This window comes from Acinonyx jubatus, chromosome B3 (genome assembly GCF_027475565.1).
Source record: "Acinonyx jubatus isolate Ajub_Pintada_27869175 chromosome B3, VMU_Ajub_asm_v1.0, whole genome shotgun sequence".
Classification (NCBI taxonomy): domain Eukaryota; kingdom Metazoa; phylum Chordata; class Mammalia; order Carnivora; family Felidae; genus Acinonyx; species Acinonyx jubatus.
Window position 1 is genome coordinate 129,600,420 of NC_069386.1, and position 15,770 is coordinate 129,616,189.

General features: G+C 43.3%; 1 protein-coding gene across 4 annotated transcripts in view; it reads right to left on the minus strand.

Annotated features, from left to right (window-relative positions):
• PTPN21 (protein tyrosine phosphatase non-receptor type 21) overlaps positions 1-13,718 on the minus strand; it is an 82,850-nt gene extending 69,132 nt beyond the window's left edge. Inside the window, exons 1-2 of one of the 4 annotated variants that reach the window (XM_027066363.2) lie at positions 13,578-13,718; positions 9,370-9,752 (exon numbers count right to left, since the gene is read on the minus strand). In XM_027066363.2, coding sequence (XP_026922164.1) covers positions 9,370-9,549 — 180 coding nt within the window. In that variant the 5' untranslated portion in view covers positions 9,550-9,752; positions 13,578-13,718. Of the gene's footprint in view, positions 1-9,369; positions 9,753-10,469; positions 10,611-10,877; positions 11,023-13,406; positions 13,542-13,577 lie in introns of those variants that run through there. The other 3 variants (XM_053224811.1, XM_027066364.2, XM_053224810.1) reach the window with 3 other exon arrangements.
• Between the last annotated feature and the right edge of the window lie 2,052 nt (positions 13,719-15,770).

Below are 15,770 nucleotides of genomic sequence, written 5' to 3' on the forward strand. Positions count from 1 at the left end.
AACTGCCTCATCTGTAAGAGGCTTTTAGGCCCACAGCCTGGCTCAGGGGCATCTGAACCACCTGAAATTGTCTGCAAAAGTCTGCATTTGCAAGACAGCCTCAAAGGGACCCATGATTCATATAACTTTAAAAGTCAAAGTTCAAGCAGAAGTGTCACAGATACAAACTCAAAATCTTACTCTTCTGCTTATGAGCTGTGTGATCACCCAGATTAGCGAAGCAAATCACCCAATTTTTCAGAACTTCAGTTTCGACATTTTAAAATGGAAAAGATAATGCCTAACTCCATGTGAGGATTAAATGTGATAAGGCATACTAAGCTTCCAGCACAATCATGTTCATCCACCCAGAAGGAGGGCAGCAGAAAGCGACTAAAACTTCTAGCATTATAAGGAATGAAATCTGAAACTTTATACACTAAGGACAACGTCAGGACTTAGTGAGAGTCCCCCAAACACCATCAGTTCCCTATATCCACCATTTCATAACTCACAAACCTCCCCACATGAAAAAATTCATGCCTCATTTGATGGTCATGACATTTCTGGCAGATTGTTGGTGAAAGAGATTCAAGGACATCTCTAATGTCTCTGAAGTGGAAAATCCAATACTGGGAGAAAAACATCTCAGACTATTAGCTCTTAAACTTATCAGAAATTAAATGAAATGGAATAATACTTCATTTCTCTAAACAGGTTTCCAAATTCTGCAATAACTTGTGTGATGTTTTTATGTTAAAATGCATAACATCTTCATGTTTGTATTTATAATTCCTCTACTTATTTACACAGCTGGTTCTTTTTTTTTTTCAAGTTTATTTATTTTTTTAGTAATCTCTGTACCCAATGTGGGGTTCAAAGCCACAACCCCCGAGATCAAGGATCGCACACTCTGCCAACTGAGCCATCCAGGTGCCCCCATGTGGCTAGTTCTTAATTATCTAGACCAAATGAGAAAAGTAATAGAAAATATAAAAATTAGAAAAATCCTTGCTCATTTTAATCAGTTTTGGACCTTGGAAAGCTCACTTTATGTAGGTAGAGAGGTCAATCTAAGATTTCCATTTGTTTCAGATGGTCCGATAGATCTAACCAAAGATATTTACTGATACTTGTCTATACGACAATTTTATCTGATTTATAACTTTCATAACTGAATGAATATGCAGCCAAAAGGTTGAAAACTCTGCAGGTGTTATACTTTTACCTTACACATGTTTCAGTTATTTTTAGAGTCCAACTGAAAACAGCTAGTACAGAAGGAAATACGCATGAAATTCTTGAGGTCTACTCAGATAACAGTCAAGATAAGGTCAGTGGATATTTGGAATACCTAAGACACTAATTTAAAATAAAACACTCCGATGGCCAAGAACACTTTCTAAAGTTGTGCTTGAGAGTAATGGTTTGCATTATATGCTTGATGCCTCTCTATATCAACAAATCCCTTAGCCAAAAATTTCCTCATCATCCAGAAAACATTATGGGAAGAACCTATTTAAAAGAAGCTGACATTCCCTCAATATAGCAATCTTACCTCAGGGAGTCCCTAAAACCTGACTGTTTTCTGTTTCAGAAGAAGCCCCAAAATGAAGAAGAAAATTCTAAAGAAAAAGGTGCTTTCCTACCTGTGTTCAAAGCTTTGTGAATGTTCAACCCTCTCCAAATAATACAATCATAGAGCAAATAAAAGCTGACTTAACTGAGCTGCTATCTATGCTTATCAATGTAAATTCAAAACAAGAACCTTAATTTTATTTATTTTTTTAACTTTTTAAAAAATTTTTTTGAGAGAGAGACACAGAGACAGAGTGCAAGCAGGGGAGGGGCAGAGAGAGGGAGACAGAATCCGAAGCAGGCTCCAGGCTCTGAGCTGTCAGCACAGAGCCCAACCCGGCACTCCAATCCATGAGCTGTGAGATCATGACCTGAGCTGAAGTCGGACGCTTAACCAACTGAGCCACCCAGGTGCCCCAAAAACCTTAATTTTAAACTAAGTAGACACTGGGGCACCTGGGTGGCTCAGTTGGTTGGGCGTCTGGCTTCGGCTCAGGTCACATCTCACGGTTTGTGGGTTCGGGCCCCGTGTCGGGCTCTGTGCTGACAGCTCAGAGCCTGGAGCCTGCTTCAGATTCTGTGTCTCCTCCTCTCTCTGCCCCTCCCATGCTCATGCTCTGTCTCTCAATAATAAATAAACGTTAAATAAATAAATAAATAAATAAATAAATAAATAAATAAATAAATAAATAAAACTAGACATTTATTCAGCAGCTAAGTACGTAAGGTACAAGGCAATATTTCAGACAATGGTGACCTTAACAGTCCTACACTGATAGAGCTTACATTCTAAAGAATAAAAACTTGCCATATGGGTGATGTACTTTGAATACAAGTTTTAAAAAATTTTCTGAAGATCTGTGATAAACCGTTACAGAGTAACCAAATATCAAAGGCTTTAATTAAATTCTTAAAATAAGAAGTCACAGGAAGAACTTGCAAATTTTGCTCAATTTTTTGCCTGATTCAACAAAATGCTTTGGAGGTAATTTTAGCTATGGCTTAGTATTGATCTCAACTTCAAAACTGTAGTTATATATGTACACCATATATGTAGACAACAGTGAGGATCCCCCTTCCCCCATTCACACCCGAAACACTCAAAAATCGCCGAAAGAAAACTGCCTTCTAAAATTTAAGTTATAAAACTAACACATAATGTATCATAGCAAAAACATGAAAAAGTTATCTTTAAAAGACTTCTCTAGAAGGGGCACCTGGCTGGCTCATTTGGCCGAGCACGTGACTCTTTATCTTGGGGTCATGAGTTGGAGCCCCACGTTGGGAGTAGAGATTACTTAATAAATAAAAGTTTGTGTGTTTTTTTTTTAAAGCTTCCAGGGTTGGGATACCTGGCTGGCTCAGTCCCTAGAGTATGCAACTCCTGATCTCAGGTCCTCAGTTTGAGCCCCATGTTGGGTGTAGAGATTACTTAAACAAAACAAAACAACAACAACAAAAGGCTTCCCAGGTGTTTTAAGTTACTTGTTTCCTAACTGGAGACTAAAATGTTAAAAAACAAAAAAACAAAACAAAACAAAAAAAACCCACTCCAACCACATGTAAATTTAAGTTGAATAAGGACTTCATGATAAAGGAAGGGATCCTGTACAAGAAATAATCTAGGGGCACCTGGGTGGCTCAGTTGGTTAAGTGTCCCACTCTTGATTTCAGCTCAGGTCATGATCTCAGGGTTTTGTGAGTTTGAGCCACAAATCAAGCTCTAGGCTGACTGTGCAGAGCCTGCTTGGAATTCTCTCTCTGCCCCTCACCCACACGCACTCTCTCTGTCTCAAAATAAGAAACTTAAAAAAAAAAAAAAAAGAAATAGTAGGCAATGAATCTAATTAAAACCCATGATAACATGATAAAAATAGGATTATCAAAAATAAGGGGGCAAGAGGCAGTGACACTGTACAAACTAATTTCAACTGGCATGGAAAAAGAGGTTCAAATATGATGGGTAAATTACAATGGTACATTAAAATTTTAACAGTCTAGTAACGTAAAAGGTGTGATTGCCAGGGCACCTGGGCGGCTTAGTTGGTTTAGCATCTGACTTTTGATTTCGACTCAGGTCATGATCCCAGGGTTGTGGGCTCCAGTTCCACTCAGTGTGGAGCCTGCTTAAGATTCTCTCCCTCCTCCTTTGCCCCCTGACCCTACAAAAAACATAAATAAATAAAAAATGTTTAAAAAAAAAAAAAGTACAATTGCCAGTGGCCACTATACTTGTTTTTACTCTAAGAACATTTTATGAATAAACATTGCTTCTTCCATTTACAAGAGACTACAGGATATTAACAAAAGAATTAATCTGCAAGAGAAGTTGGTGAGTCACCACAACATGGAAATGGGAGACATAAACAATAACAGTAATGAAGAGTCACACTTCCTGGGAGTTTCTCACATACCAAGTCCTCTGCTAAATGTTTTTTCATTTAACACTAAATCCTCACAACCACCATCAAGTATATACTACTCTTGGGGCACGCCTGGGTGTCTCAGTCGGTTGAGTGACCGACTTCAGCTCAGGTCATGATCTCGTGGTTTGTGAGTTTGAGTCCCACCTCAGGCTCTGTGCTAACAGCTCAGTGCAGAGCCTGCTTCAGATTCTGTGTCTCCCTCACTCTCTGCCCCTTGCCCATTCATGCTGTCTCTATCTCTCATAAATAAAAGAAATTTTTCTTCATTAAAAAAAAAAAAGTATATACTACTCTTACTGTTATCCCCAGTCTACCGATGAAAACCAGTGGACTTGAAAAATACCAAGTCCAAATGTGGACAAAAATCACTTTTTAAAAAATGTTTTTATCGTGAAAGTTTCTTTTTCATTTCGCCTGGTCTTTTTTCAGATAAAACATTTGCATCTATGTGAACTGTTGTAAGTGAAGGAAAGAGATGCATAAAGTGGACAGGATACTTATGAATTACGTGATGATGTATCGCCTGGACAGATCACAGAACTGATGGGTCACATAATTAATAAATGGCAGCACTGGGGCTCAAATTCAAGTTTTTCTGATTTGACCTGCAAATGTCTTAAGCACTCTGTTAAACAGCCTTCTCAAGAGGCAAATAAAGGCCGTGCCCACCTAAGCCCTGCCCAGAAAGGGTGCCGAGCAAGACTCAAAGGAACTTGTCTGATGCCAGAGGCAGTACCATTCCCCTCATGAAGATAGGTAAGGCTTTCAAGGCAGCTTCCTTCTCTGGTTCCAGTCTCACCAACTGGCTCCCGTGTGGCCTGCCCACAAAACACGGCCTGGCCAGGGAACACACATACTTGGGACCCTTGGTGGCTCCATATCTTGTTGTAAATTATGAAATTTTAATCCTGCTTTTACATATCCTTCTCAGTGAGGTGGGGTAATGCAGGTCTTACTCCCTGAGAGGATAGGTTTTTGCTTTGTTTTAAGGGCAGGGGAGAGGAGGGGAGGGGAAGAGAGAGAGAGAATCTTCAGCAGGCTCTGCACTCAACCTGGAGCCCTGGAATCATGACCTGAGCCAAAATCAAGAGTCAGATGATCAACTGGCCACCCAGTTGGTGGCCAGTTCCTGAGCCACCCAGGAACCCCAAGACAATAGGTTTTTAAACTGAACCACCTTACTCTAAACTATGCTGATTCCATTGAGGTAACCCTGCCCAGTGGGAGTGGTTGTTCCCAGGTGATACCCTCTTGCCTCACCACATCCATCAAACCTCTGTAACACATACCCTCCAAACTGGAGAGAAAATTTCCTAATTCCCCTTAAATTCTACAAAGGCTTTCACAGCCTCTCTTGAAAACACATTATGAAACTCAGAATGAATGACAGGCAGAGAATTTCAACAGCTTTTCATGAGGCTGTTACTATAATGAATTCTCCTATGGGGATAATGTTCTACCATTTTTAGAAGTCACTTTCGACAGCTCAAATATGGTGAATGTAGAAAAAGTTAATCTAAGGTAACTAAATTGGAAATAAGTACATTAACCTTTCCATCTGTAGTTTCTGAATATATTATAAAATATCTTAGACATTCAAAAAAAATATGACGACTAACAAACATCATACAACTACGCATCCAGCTTAAGAAATAAAATAATACAGATAGAGGTGAAACCTCTGCGTTGTGTTCTAATGATATTATTGTGGAGCCCTTGTAACTGTCGTTATAGAAGCAAAATAACTAAGCAAGTAAAGACTTTTCCTCCCCAAATTTAAATCTGGTGAGTAGCAGAGCTTATCAGCCAAATCTATACACTATGATAATTCTGAGTCTACTTGATGGGAGAATAGTGCCAGATAACAAACACCAACAGCTCGTCGTATGAATCTCGTAAGTGATGTATGGACACAAAGTCAGAACAGGTATTATCCTGACTCAGAGTCCTTCTGAAGGGTCATTCGGTCATTTGGTAAGATTAGGCCTGGGGCTTGAGCCATCTGTTTATATGCTACAGAGCAGAGCTTCTAGAGGTTTGAAAGGAAGAGTTTGTAATACAAACTAACTTCCTAACCATGGCTGTCATTAAATATTGGAAATACTGGGATAGTCTATCCAAGGGCAAGACATTTTCTAGGGCCCATGCCCATTCCCTCTCAAAGCACTCTACTCTTGTTAAAATTAGTCTCATTATGTACCCACAGCCGTATGAAGTTGCTGGTTCCTGAGTATGGCCACTTCAAGCAAGCAATGGTCATTTCTCTGGACTTCCTGACGAACAGAGAAGGAAAGCGATGCCTGTGGGTTTAGTTCAGCCTGTTTTTATTGAGCACATTCCATGCCTGGTACTCTAGGTACAAAAATAAATTAACCACAGTTCCTCAAGAAGTTGATTCTGTAGTGGCTGTACGCAGACCTGGTACATGAGGAACAAGTGACAGCAAAAGAAGAACCAAAATTTTAAAAAAAGGAAAACTGGGTGAAGGAAGTAAAAATATATATAATAAATGTAAGCAAGCAGGGCTGGCCACTGAAGCCAGCTCTCATGGTTTACTTTGTCCTTCTTGGACTGCTCCATTTCATCTTCTTCCTAAGGCTCTGCCTCCTCTATTCAACCCCGAAGGGTCTGTCTGCTATGTCTTCTCGTTCTGTCCTAGACGGCCTCACGCCCTCTCCCAGCTTTGATGAACTGACCTAGGTTGAGATTCCCAAATCTCTTCCCCGTAGCTGAGCTCCAAGCCCACAACTGCCTCTCCTTGCTCGACCTCTCCAACTAGCATCATTTTTTAAAAATTGTTTAATTTAATCCAAGTTAATCAGCAGTGCAATAATGACTTTAGAAGTAGAATCTGCTGATTTATCCTCTACATATAACACCCAGTGCTCATTCCAAGAAATGTCTTCCTCAATCCCCCTTGCCCATTTAGCCATCCCCCTCCACCCACATCGCCTCCAGCAACTGTTTGTTCTCTATATTTAAGAGTCTCTTACGTTTTGTCCCCCTCCTTGTTTTTATATTATTTTTGTTTCCCTTCCCCTATGTTCATCTGTTTTGTATCTTAAATTCCACATATGAGTGAAGTCATATATTTGTCTTTCTCTGACTAATTTCACTTAGCAACCAACTGGCGTCTCTAACTCACCAGAAGTGATCTCACCACACACCTCTCCTTATCCCCTTTCAAATCTGCTCTTCCTTATATGCCGCCTCTCCCGGTTACAGCCTCCAACGTTCACTGGATACCTGAGTATCAACCTGGACCCCTGGCTAGCTCTTCTCCGCACTTGGTAGGTAGGTCCTGAATATCTCCAGATTCCATCCACTTCTCTCCATTCCCATCCAAATCCAAGTGACTACCGTCTGCACAACTCCTCCTTTTTACTCGTTCTCCAGAGGGCCCACCCTTCACAAAAACAATTATACCAAGTCCCTGCTTATAATCCTTCACTAATGGGGTGCCTGACTGGCTCAGGGGGCATGCAACTCTTGATCTTGGGGTTGTGAGTTCAAGCCCCATGTTGGGTGTAGAGATTACTTAAAAATAAATAAAGTAATTAAAAAAATTCTTCACTAACTTCCCTACTACTTTCAGGTAGAAAACTTGCCTCACGTCTTTGGCCTGCAGTTCCTATGTTGGAAGTCTAGTCCAGCCTTTTGCCACCCTGTACCATCCCCTTCCCTCTGCAGCCTCTCCCTACAGCACCCTCTACTTTCCCCCAACGTAGCATGGATCAACCTATTTTCTTACTCATTATCAACACTAGGGTGAGCTCCCAGTACATACGCCCAAAGCACTAAAGAGCTCTTCTATACCGAACAATCAGATGATTCTCAATAGTCACCAGGAGCACAGTTTATCTCTTTGTACCTTTTTATGAACTACAACAATGGGATTTCCAGTCAGGAATATAAGCTGGGCATTTACATAGAATAACCATTTTCTCCATCTTCCTCTTACCCCCAAACCAAGCCACCAAAGAGCTATGAGCACAGAACTTGATGTGGGGCTCAAACCCACAAGCTGTGAGATTCAGACCTGAGCTTAAGTCAGACACTTAACCCTGGCACCCATCATTTTTTTTTAATGTTTTATTTATTTTGTAAGAGAGAGATGGCAGGGGAGGGGCAGAGAGAGAGAGAGAGAGAGAGAGAGAGAGCAGGGGAGGGGCAGAAAGAGAGGAGGACAAAGGATCAGAATCAGGCTCCATCCTGACAGGCTGAAAGCAGCAAGCCAGATGTGGGGCTTGAATTCGAGAACTGTGGGATCACGACGTGAGCCAAAGTCAGATGCATAACCGACTGAGCCCCCCAGGCATTTTAAATTTAAGATATGATGTGGATCCTTGAGGACTCTACAACTTCCTACAGACAAAATTAGTAGTTTCCTGGGCAAACCTCCCTATGATAACTATAAGACTGTTATTAGAACTTTGGCTTTGGCGGGGCGCCTGGGTGGCTCAGTTGGTTAATCATCCGACTTCAGCTCAGGTCACGATCTCACAGTCCATGAGTTTGAGCCCCGCATCAGGCTCCGTGCTGACAGCTCGGAGCCTGGAGTCTGCTTCGGATTCTGTGTCTCCCTCTCTCTCTGCCCCTCCCCTGCTCATGCTCTGTCTCTCTCTGTCTCAAAAATAAATAAAAACATTACAAAAAAAGAACTTTGGCTTTGGGGTGCCTGGCAGGCTTAGTTGGAGCAACATGCTGAATCTTGAACCTCAGGTTGTGGGTTCCAGCCCACACTGGGTATAGAGATTACTGAAGAAATAAATAAACTTGGAAAAAAATAATACAAAGTTAAAAAAAAAAAAGAGCTTTGACTTTATTTGCACTTTAAATCACACAACCACTGTGAGAATCAGGCCAATGTTATCCCTATCCCCACGGCTCAGATGAGGGAACATAACTTTCCAAGGTTAAACAACCAGTCGGTGGGGAAACCAGAATTCAAACTCAGGCGGTATGTCTTTATAATTGTGGCATGGACTGTGCAAAACAGTCAATGGATACTGAACGAATGAAGTCAGTAAAGTGTACTAGATCAAGATGACCCATTTGGGGTATTAGAAAACCAGCACTTGGAAAATCCTAAATGCATTACTAATCTGATTTTGGATTGCATTTTGAGGGAACAAATATAAGCACTTTCAAAACTCAGACACTATTATCTTATGGGGCACACTCAAAAGAAGACCTTTTGCTCTGTATCTATTCCTTCCTCACAGGGAGGGGGGCTTGCAGGCTCGGACATCAAGGCCAGGGACATACTTGGAGAGCACAGAGCCAGCAAGCACTAAAATGGGAAAGAAGGCGCTAAGCCAGCCTAGAGAAGCCTGCAAGCCTTTTGCCAGGCTGGTGGGGAGGGGGGTGTGGGGGGGGGTCTCACCTCCCGCAGCTCCAGTCTTTGGGCCACAGCCTCCAGGCTCTCCTGGCCAGTGCTCTCCACGGACAGCGTGAACTCCACAAACTCGTTATTGAGCAGCTGGATCCGGGCAACCAGGCAGCTCTTGCTGGACACCGTGTAGCGCCGGGTGCGTTTTAGTTTCAACCCGAATGGCAGTGGCATCTTCTCCCTTCGAGGGTGGAGGGGTTGAAGAGGGAAAAGCACCGCCCCAATCCGGTGGTAGTGACGGCGGGAGAAAGCTATCCTCTCCTGACCTGACCGCAGGAGCACCGTACAGTCTCCGGCTGCTCACCCAGCAGCGGCTGCCGCCATCAAAAAGCAACTGAGTCCCCAAAGGCCGGGTGAAGAGAGCATCCACGCCAGTGCTGAGGAAAGAGGAACACCAGTGACATAGGCAATAGCAACTTCTGAACTAAGTTTTTATAAAAATACAAATCAATAAGGTTGCATCCAAAGAATAAGCTTTCCCTCTCTTCTGGAAAAGGATGGCAAGAATGGGATCTGGGAGGCATGTGAGGAAGTTTATCATCAGACGAGTTAGCCCCTGGGTCAGACTCCACCCCTCATTCAATCCTACAAATAGTGATAACCACCTACGGCTATCTAGGGGATTAATTGAGATAATGGTTGGCAACGAAGATGACGCCAAATTTAGTAGCTTAGTAGCTCGTATTAGTGGCTCTATGTTAAAAGGGTTTTGTTTTGTTTTGTTTTGTTTTAGTCGCTTTTTGGCTCACCCAAAACACCCGAGGTCAGGGTACTTTTAGCCCTTAAGGGAGAACACTGCAAAACACCTCCAAAAGCGCTACGTAACAAATTAACCCTGAACCCAAACGGGAGGAATAATCTCCTGGAACATATGGCAGTCGCGAGGTTCAAGCGAGGTGAAACGCTTAACAAGCATTTGTAGCGCCGTTTGTAGTTTATAAATATTTGCGTCACCAAATTGATTTGTTTATAAACAAGGCAAAGACCCTACAGATGCTTGTCATCCGATGACCATCAGAAGCATGGAAATTCTGAAAAGGGTGGCCCCGGCTTCCCTCCGGAAGGGTACGCCCGAAGAGGCGGTAGGGCTTCACCTAAGCGGGGCCTCGGGCCAGCAGACGAGGCGGGCGAGGCCTTAAACGCCATTCTGAATTAACAAGTGGCGGACGCGGCTCAACAAGCCCATGAGGCCGGGGACCAAGCGGAGAACTCAGACTCGGACTCCCATCGAGTCCTCCCAGCGGAAAAGCAGGCGGCGTTGCCTGGCCAACGCGCTGCCTCAGAAGCCCCGGAACTCTCCGTCTGCGGCCACGTTTCCGGACGGACGCGCCAGGGAAGAACCGGCCCCTACGCTCCCGGAGGGAACGTTTAAAGAACCCAGCTCGAGCCCCGCTGGAGGTTGGAGAAGTCTGGGTGGGGGTCCATCTGGTTCCCGATTTGGAGCCTCAGGACACTTTCCCCCTCCCCCGCCCCAACGCGATTTACCACATTTTAAAACACACCTGTTGATGGTAACTCCAGGTTGGGGCAAACTGAGCGTGAGCGGCGGCTGGGAGTTTTTTCCCCTAAAGGAGTCAACAAAATCCCGGGACGGTTCCCACCCTTTGTTTTCTTCTGAGTGGAGACGGCCCCCGAGGACGAAACGTTTGGCTCGGCCGCGGCTCGCAACCCTGAACTTGGGCGGGGAACCACGCGGAGGGGCAAGGTCCGCCCCCAATCCTCTCAGCTGGGAGACAGAACCCAGGCCTCGAAAGAAGCGGCTTTCTCAGCTTCACACTGGGATGGGCTGAACTGGGAATTGATCCCAGATTCCTCATTCCCCGTCCTCTGCTCTTTCCCACTTTCCTGACTGCGTCTCGGTTTCAGAGGTGATGGGCACACAGGGCTGGGGTACGGCAGAGCTAGAGCACAGGGTTTAGCTATTTCACTAGGCTTTGCCAAAGTTAACATTTAGAATTCCGTTCCACAAAAGTGTATTGCATCTCGGAGTACAAGGCGGTGTAGTGGACGGTGTGAGAAATCTAAGACGAACCCTAAGCCGTCGCTGCCCTTAAGGAGATTACATGCATGCTATAATTGTATACATGGCTGTATCTCTAGTAAGGACGGAGCCACGGTTTTCTCTGTGTTTTGTTTTCTGTTGTTTGTGCTTTGGTTTGGTTTTTGTCTTTGGAATTCTGGTTATGCCCAGGTAGCCAAAAAATAAAAGCTAAAAACAAGCAATAGAGGAGAAAGGGCAACCGGGACTACATAAAGTGCTGTTTTAAACAACAAATTTTTTGCGGGGTACTTTCTGTAGGTAAAAGGACCATACTAAAACGGGGAAATACAAATATAAAAAGATATGGTCTCCACTTGTGATTCTCAATGCTTCCTACCTCAGGGTATAAACTAGATAGATAGTTGAGGCAAAAGGGAAAAAAAAATCAAGAAATAAGAATTTTAAATAATAAACTTTTAACTAAAAAATTGCCTGATGGGCCATCAGTGTTTGTATAATACATATTTTTAAAAAAGATTAGATGTACATAAAATACCACATATACTACACAAATACCTTTCATGAGATGAGGTGGTGGATTTCAATTTTATATACAAATTATGATAACTGAAAGTAAGACAAATTAAGTATTGTGAAAAGACAAGATATTGCATATATACAGAGGAAAGATGTGTATTAAGAGTGTTCAAATATGGTAGACTCTTCATTACAAAGACAGACCTAAGAGCCTTGAAGGCAGTAGATATTACTCTATATAACTTAATTATTAACTTAAAGCTCTGATTAAGCAGATGCAGAATAAAACTTTCAGTTGTCCCTGAGATTTGAAATGTACAGCATCAGAGATAAAGAAAAGTCAATGTTCTTTATTTTGGTAGATGTTATAATTGAGAAAGTTGAGGGGTCAATGTGGGTGTGCATGTCGATGTCAGGTACCTTTTTCCCCAAGATCTATCCACAAGAATAGCTTGCTTTTTGCTTATTTATAGAAAACTTATGTTAATACTGTTTAATAATTTAGAAAATTATCAACGATTAACACATTTTAATTTCCAGTTACATATAGTATTCACTAGCAAATGGAGTAGAAATATAAGTTGCTCTTTGGGGGTTTCAGGTGTAGAATAATATGCAGTAAATTGAAAGGTCTAAAATTATAACTTCTCTACTAACCAAATAATTCATAATTCGCTTTTGAAGGAGAAACTAGTTAATACTTTCTCTACAAAACCATTCTGTTATGTAATAATAGCTACACGTTAAATTCTTTTCCACTTTTCAAAAGGCAGTCTATTTGTGAATTCATTTTAATGTTTTCACATCCTCTTTCAAAAGTTTTTCAAATAGAGTCACTCTGAATACTGTCGTTTCCACCCCTGCTAAGATCCTCCCCACATGTAAATTTGCCAATGATACTTTAAAGTAAAATAATCACTAAGAGTATGTGTCATCTTTAGAGTAATACATAAATCTACAGCACTAAATCAAACATTTTTCTCACGGACTTATGTGTAGATACTCGAGAATACCATACCCTAGAAACAAAACAGACAACTATTATCAGATTAAAATTACTGTCATATCCCAAAGTTAAAAAAAAAATCTGTCAGCAACTAATTAGGCATACAGCGGTTGTCACTTAGAGCACACGGAGTGTTTTGAATGTGTTTGCGAGTACGCTATTATTATAAGGCTTTCTCAGCAAAAAAGAAAATAAGACGCGTATGCCAAGAGCAAGCCAATCTAATCAGGATTTGCAGAAATCACAAGTCGGAATTTGCAGACCCAAGAATTCTTTTTTCCAGAGTAAACACTCTACTCCAAAAACAAGTCACCACCAAACAATCCTTCCCTACTCGCCTTCTCGCCAAAGTTATCCGGCAAATTTCGCACTTAATACTCTGAGAGACGCAACTATGCCTAAGACTTTTAAAACCGTGATCCAGAATTTAGCCTCAATAGTCAACCGAGTTCAGAATAGAAGTTCAAGATCCCCTTTAGAAATGAACCCAAATAGGTCACGGAGAACCTGGAAACGGAAGACTTTTCTCTTTGTTACGCTGCTGCCAGGGGTCTGGGAACCGGGACCCATCCTCCGGGACGCCTGAGCTGGCCGACGCGCTCCGAAGTCCCCGCTTGCGGACACACCCCACCGCTCGGCCCCAGCGTCCGCCCGCCGGCCGGGGACCCGCGCCCTCACCTGCTCCCGCTCCCGCATCCTCAGGGCCGCGCTCCCGGCTCAGCGGCCCGCCTCCCTGGGTCCCGCCGCGCGGCAGCCGCAGCCGCGCCCGCACGCCAGCCCGCGGCGCGGCGCGCTCATGGGGCTCGCGCGCCTCACTTCCTGTCTCCAAAACCTCGGCCCGCAGACCATTCCCCTGGGCAGAGTCCGGCGGCGGCGACGGGAAAGGCCTGGAGGTGGGACGGGCCGGGAGCGCCGCACAAAGGAACCGGGCGGGGGTCGGGGCGACAGGAGGACGGACGGACGGACGCGCCCGGGACGCGCGGCCGGAGCAGCGGAGCGGCCGGGGCCGGGCGTCCCTCCCCACAAGGGCCCGGCGGGCGGGCGGGCGGATCTGGGGAGGCGGCGGCGGCCCGTGACCTCAGAGAGTTGGAATGCGGGTGGCGGGGCGCGGGGGAGGTGCGGACAGCTGCGCCCGGCCGCCGGGGAGGGGGCGCGCCGCTGCTTTTTTTAATCATATGACCACTTATTTTAAGAGTTTCCAAATAAAGCAAGCCTTTTAATAAAAATGAGGGGAGGGGGATATTATTTCGGTTCCAGGTAAAGAGTTTTACTACTTTGTTGTTAGGTGGTCCGTAATATGCTGTAATCGCTAGTTGTCCGTTTACTGTTGTATATTTCTGAAAACGATTCAAATATTCTATTTCTTCTTTCCATGCTTACGTCTAAAGATCTACCCCATAAAAAAGGAAAAACATTGATTAGTACTGGAAGGAAAAGTCTCCTCCCCGCCCCCCCCCCCAAAAAAAAGGGTTGATAAGGTCTCAAATAACCTCTCAGTCTCCAAAAGAGCTGTATATGCAATACAGTGTAGAGCTATTAAGGATGGAGATTCTATGGTAAAGTTGTCTAGGTTCAATTCTCAGCGCCAACACTTTTCTAGCTGGGTAACTTTGTGCAACTCTCCTAAGCTCTCTCTACCTGCTTCCTCTCTTCTATAGGGAGAATGATAATCACCTTCCAGTAACTTGTATAAAATATATGTGAAGTGTTTCATTTAACCCTCGGCCCTATTAGCAGTGCTTATTATTACACGATACTGTATTTTTACACTGCATTATTACTCCTGAATTGCAACACTTAAGCAGAGGAACAAAACTGTGTGACCCTAACACCATCACAGTAGGGTTGTTCCATCTTTTTTTTTTAATTTTTCTTTTTAACATTTATTTATTTTTGAGACAGAGAGAGAGCATGAACAGGGGAGGGTCAGAGAAAGAGGGAGACACAGAATCTGAAACAGGCTCCAGGCTCTGAGCTGTCAGCACAGAGCTGACGCGGGGCTCGAACCCACGAACTGTGAGATCATGACCTGAGCCGAAGTCAGACGCCCAACAAACTGAGCCACCCAGGCATCCCAGGTTTTTCCATCTTTACTTGACATGTGGTTAGAGTGACTGAAGCAGAGATGTTTTTATTATGTACATTTTAATTTAAATGATTTTTTAAATTTTTATGTCTAGGCCCAACTTGGAACTTGAACTCACAACCCCGAAATTAAGAGTTGACCTCCAAGGACAGTGCGAGCCAGGTGCCTCTAAATGATTTTTTTTCTTAATAGCATTGTTTCTGGAAAGATTTTTTGTGTTACATTTTATTTAACTCTCATTTTCTTCAACAACTAGCAGACAATGAGTACTTACAATACCTAAGTCATGGTCCCTGCACACAGGAGACTCCTGGTCTAGTGGAAGATGAAAACACCTACACATCACACATACATCATAGAGGCATGAGTGCTATGAGAGAACAAAGCCTGAGCAAGATTCAAGTCTGGTGACAGAGCTAAAAGCAAATAAGATCACGTGTTTCTAATGGAAAATTAAATTCTGTTTATAACTGATACTTCAACAGGACACCTTGAGGGGGTCAAACTGTGTGTGAGGAAAGAAAAGAGGCATGAAAATGAGTCCCTTTTCTGGTCTCCCATGCTAGAAAAATTGAAATTATGTGAGATTCTAATACCTTTCTCCTCTCCAGCCTACCATCAAGACCTGGTATTTCCTCCTTTGTAATGCCTCATGATTTCTTCTGTCCTGTCTGTCCCACAATTCTAAACTAAACCCCCATCCTTTTGCGTCCGGGGGTTATTGCAGCAAGGGTGGTCTTGCATCCGGTTTCTCAGTTCTCTCTCCTTTATATGCTAATACCAAG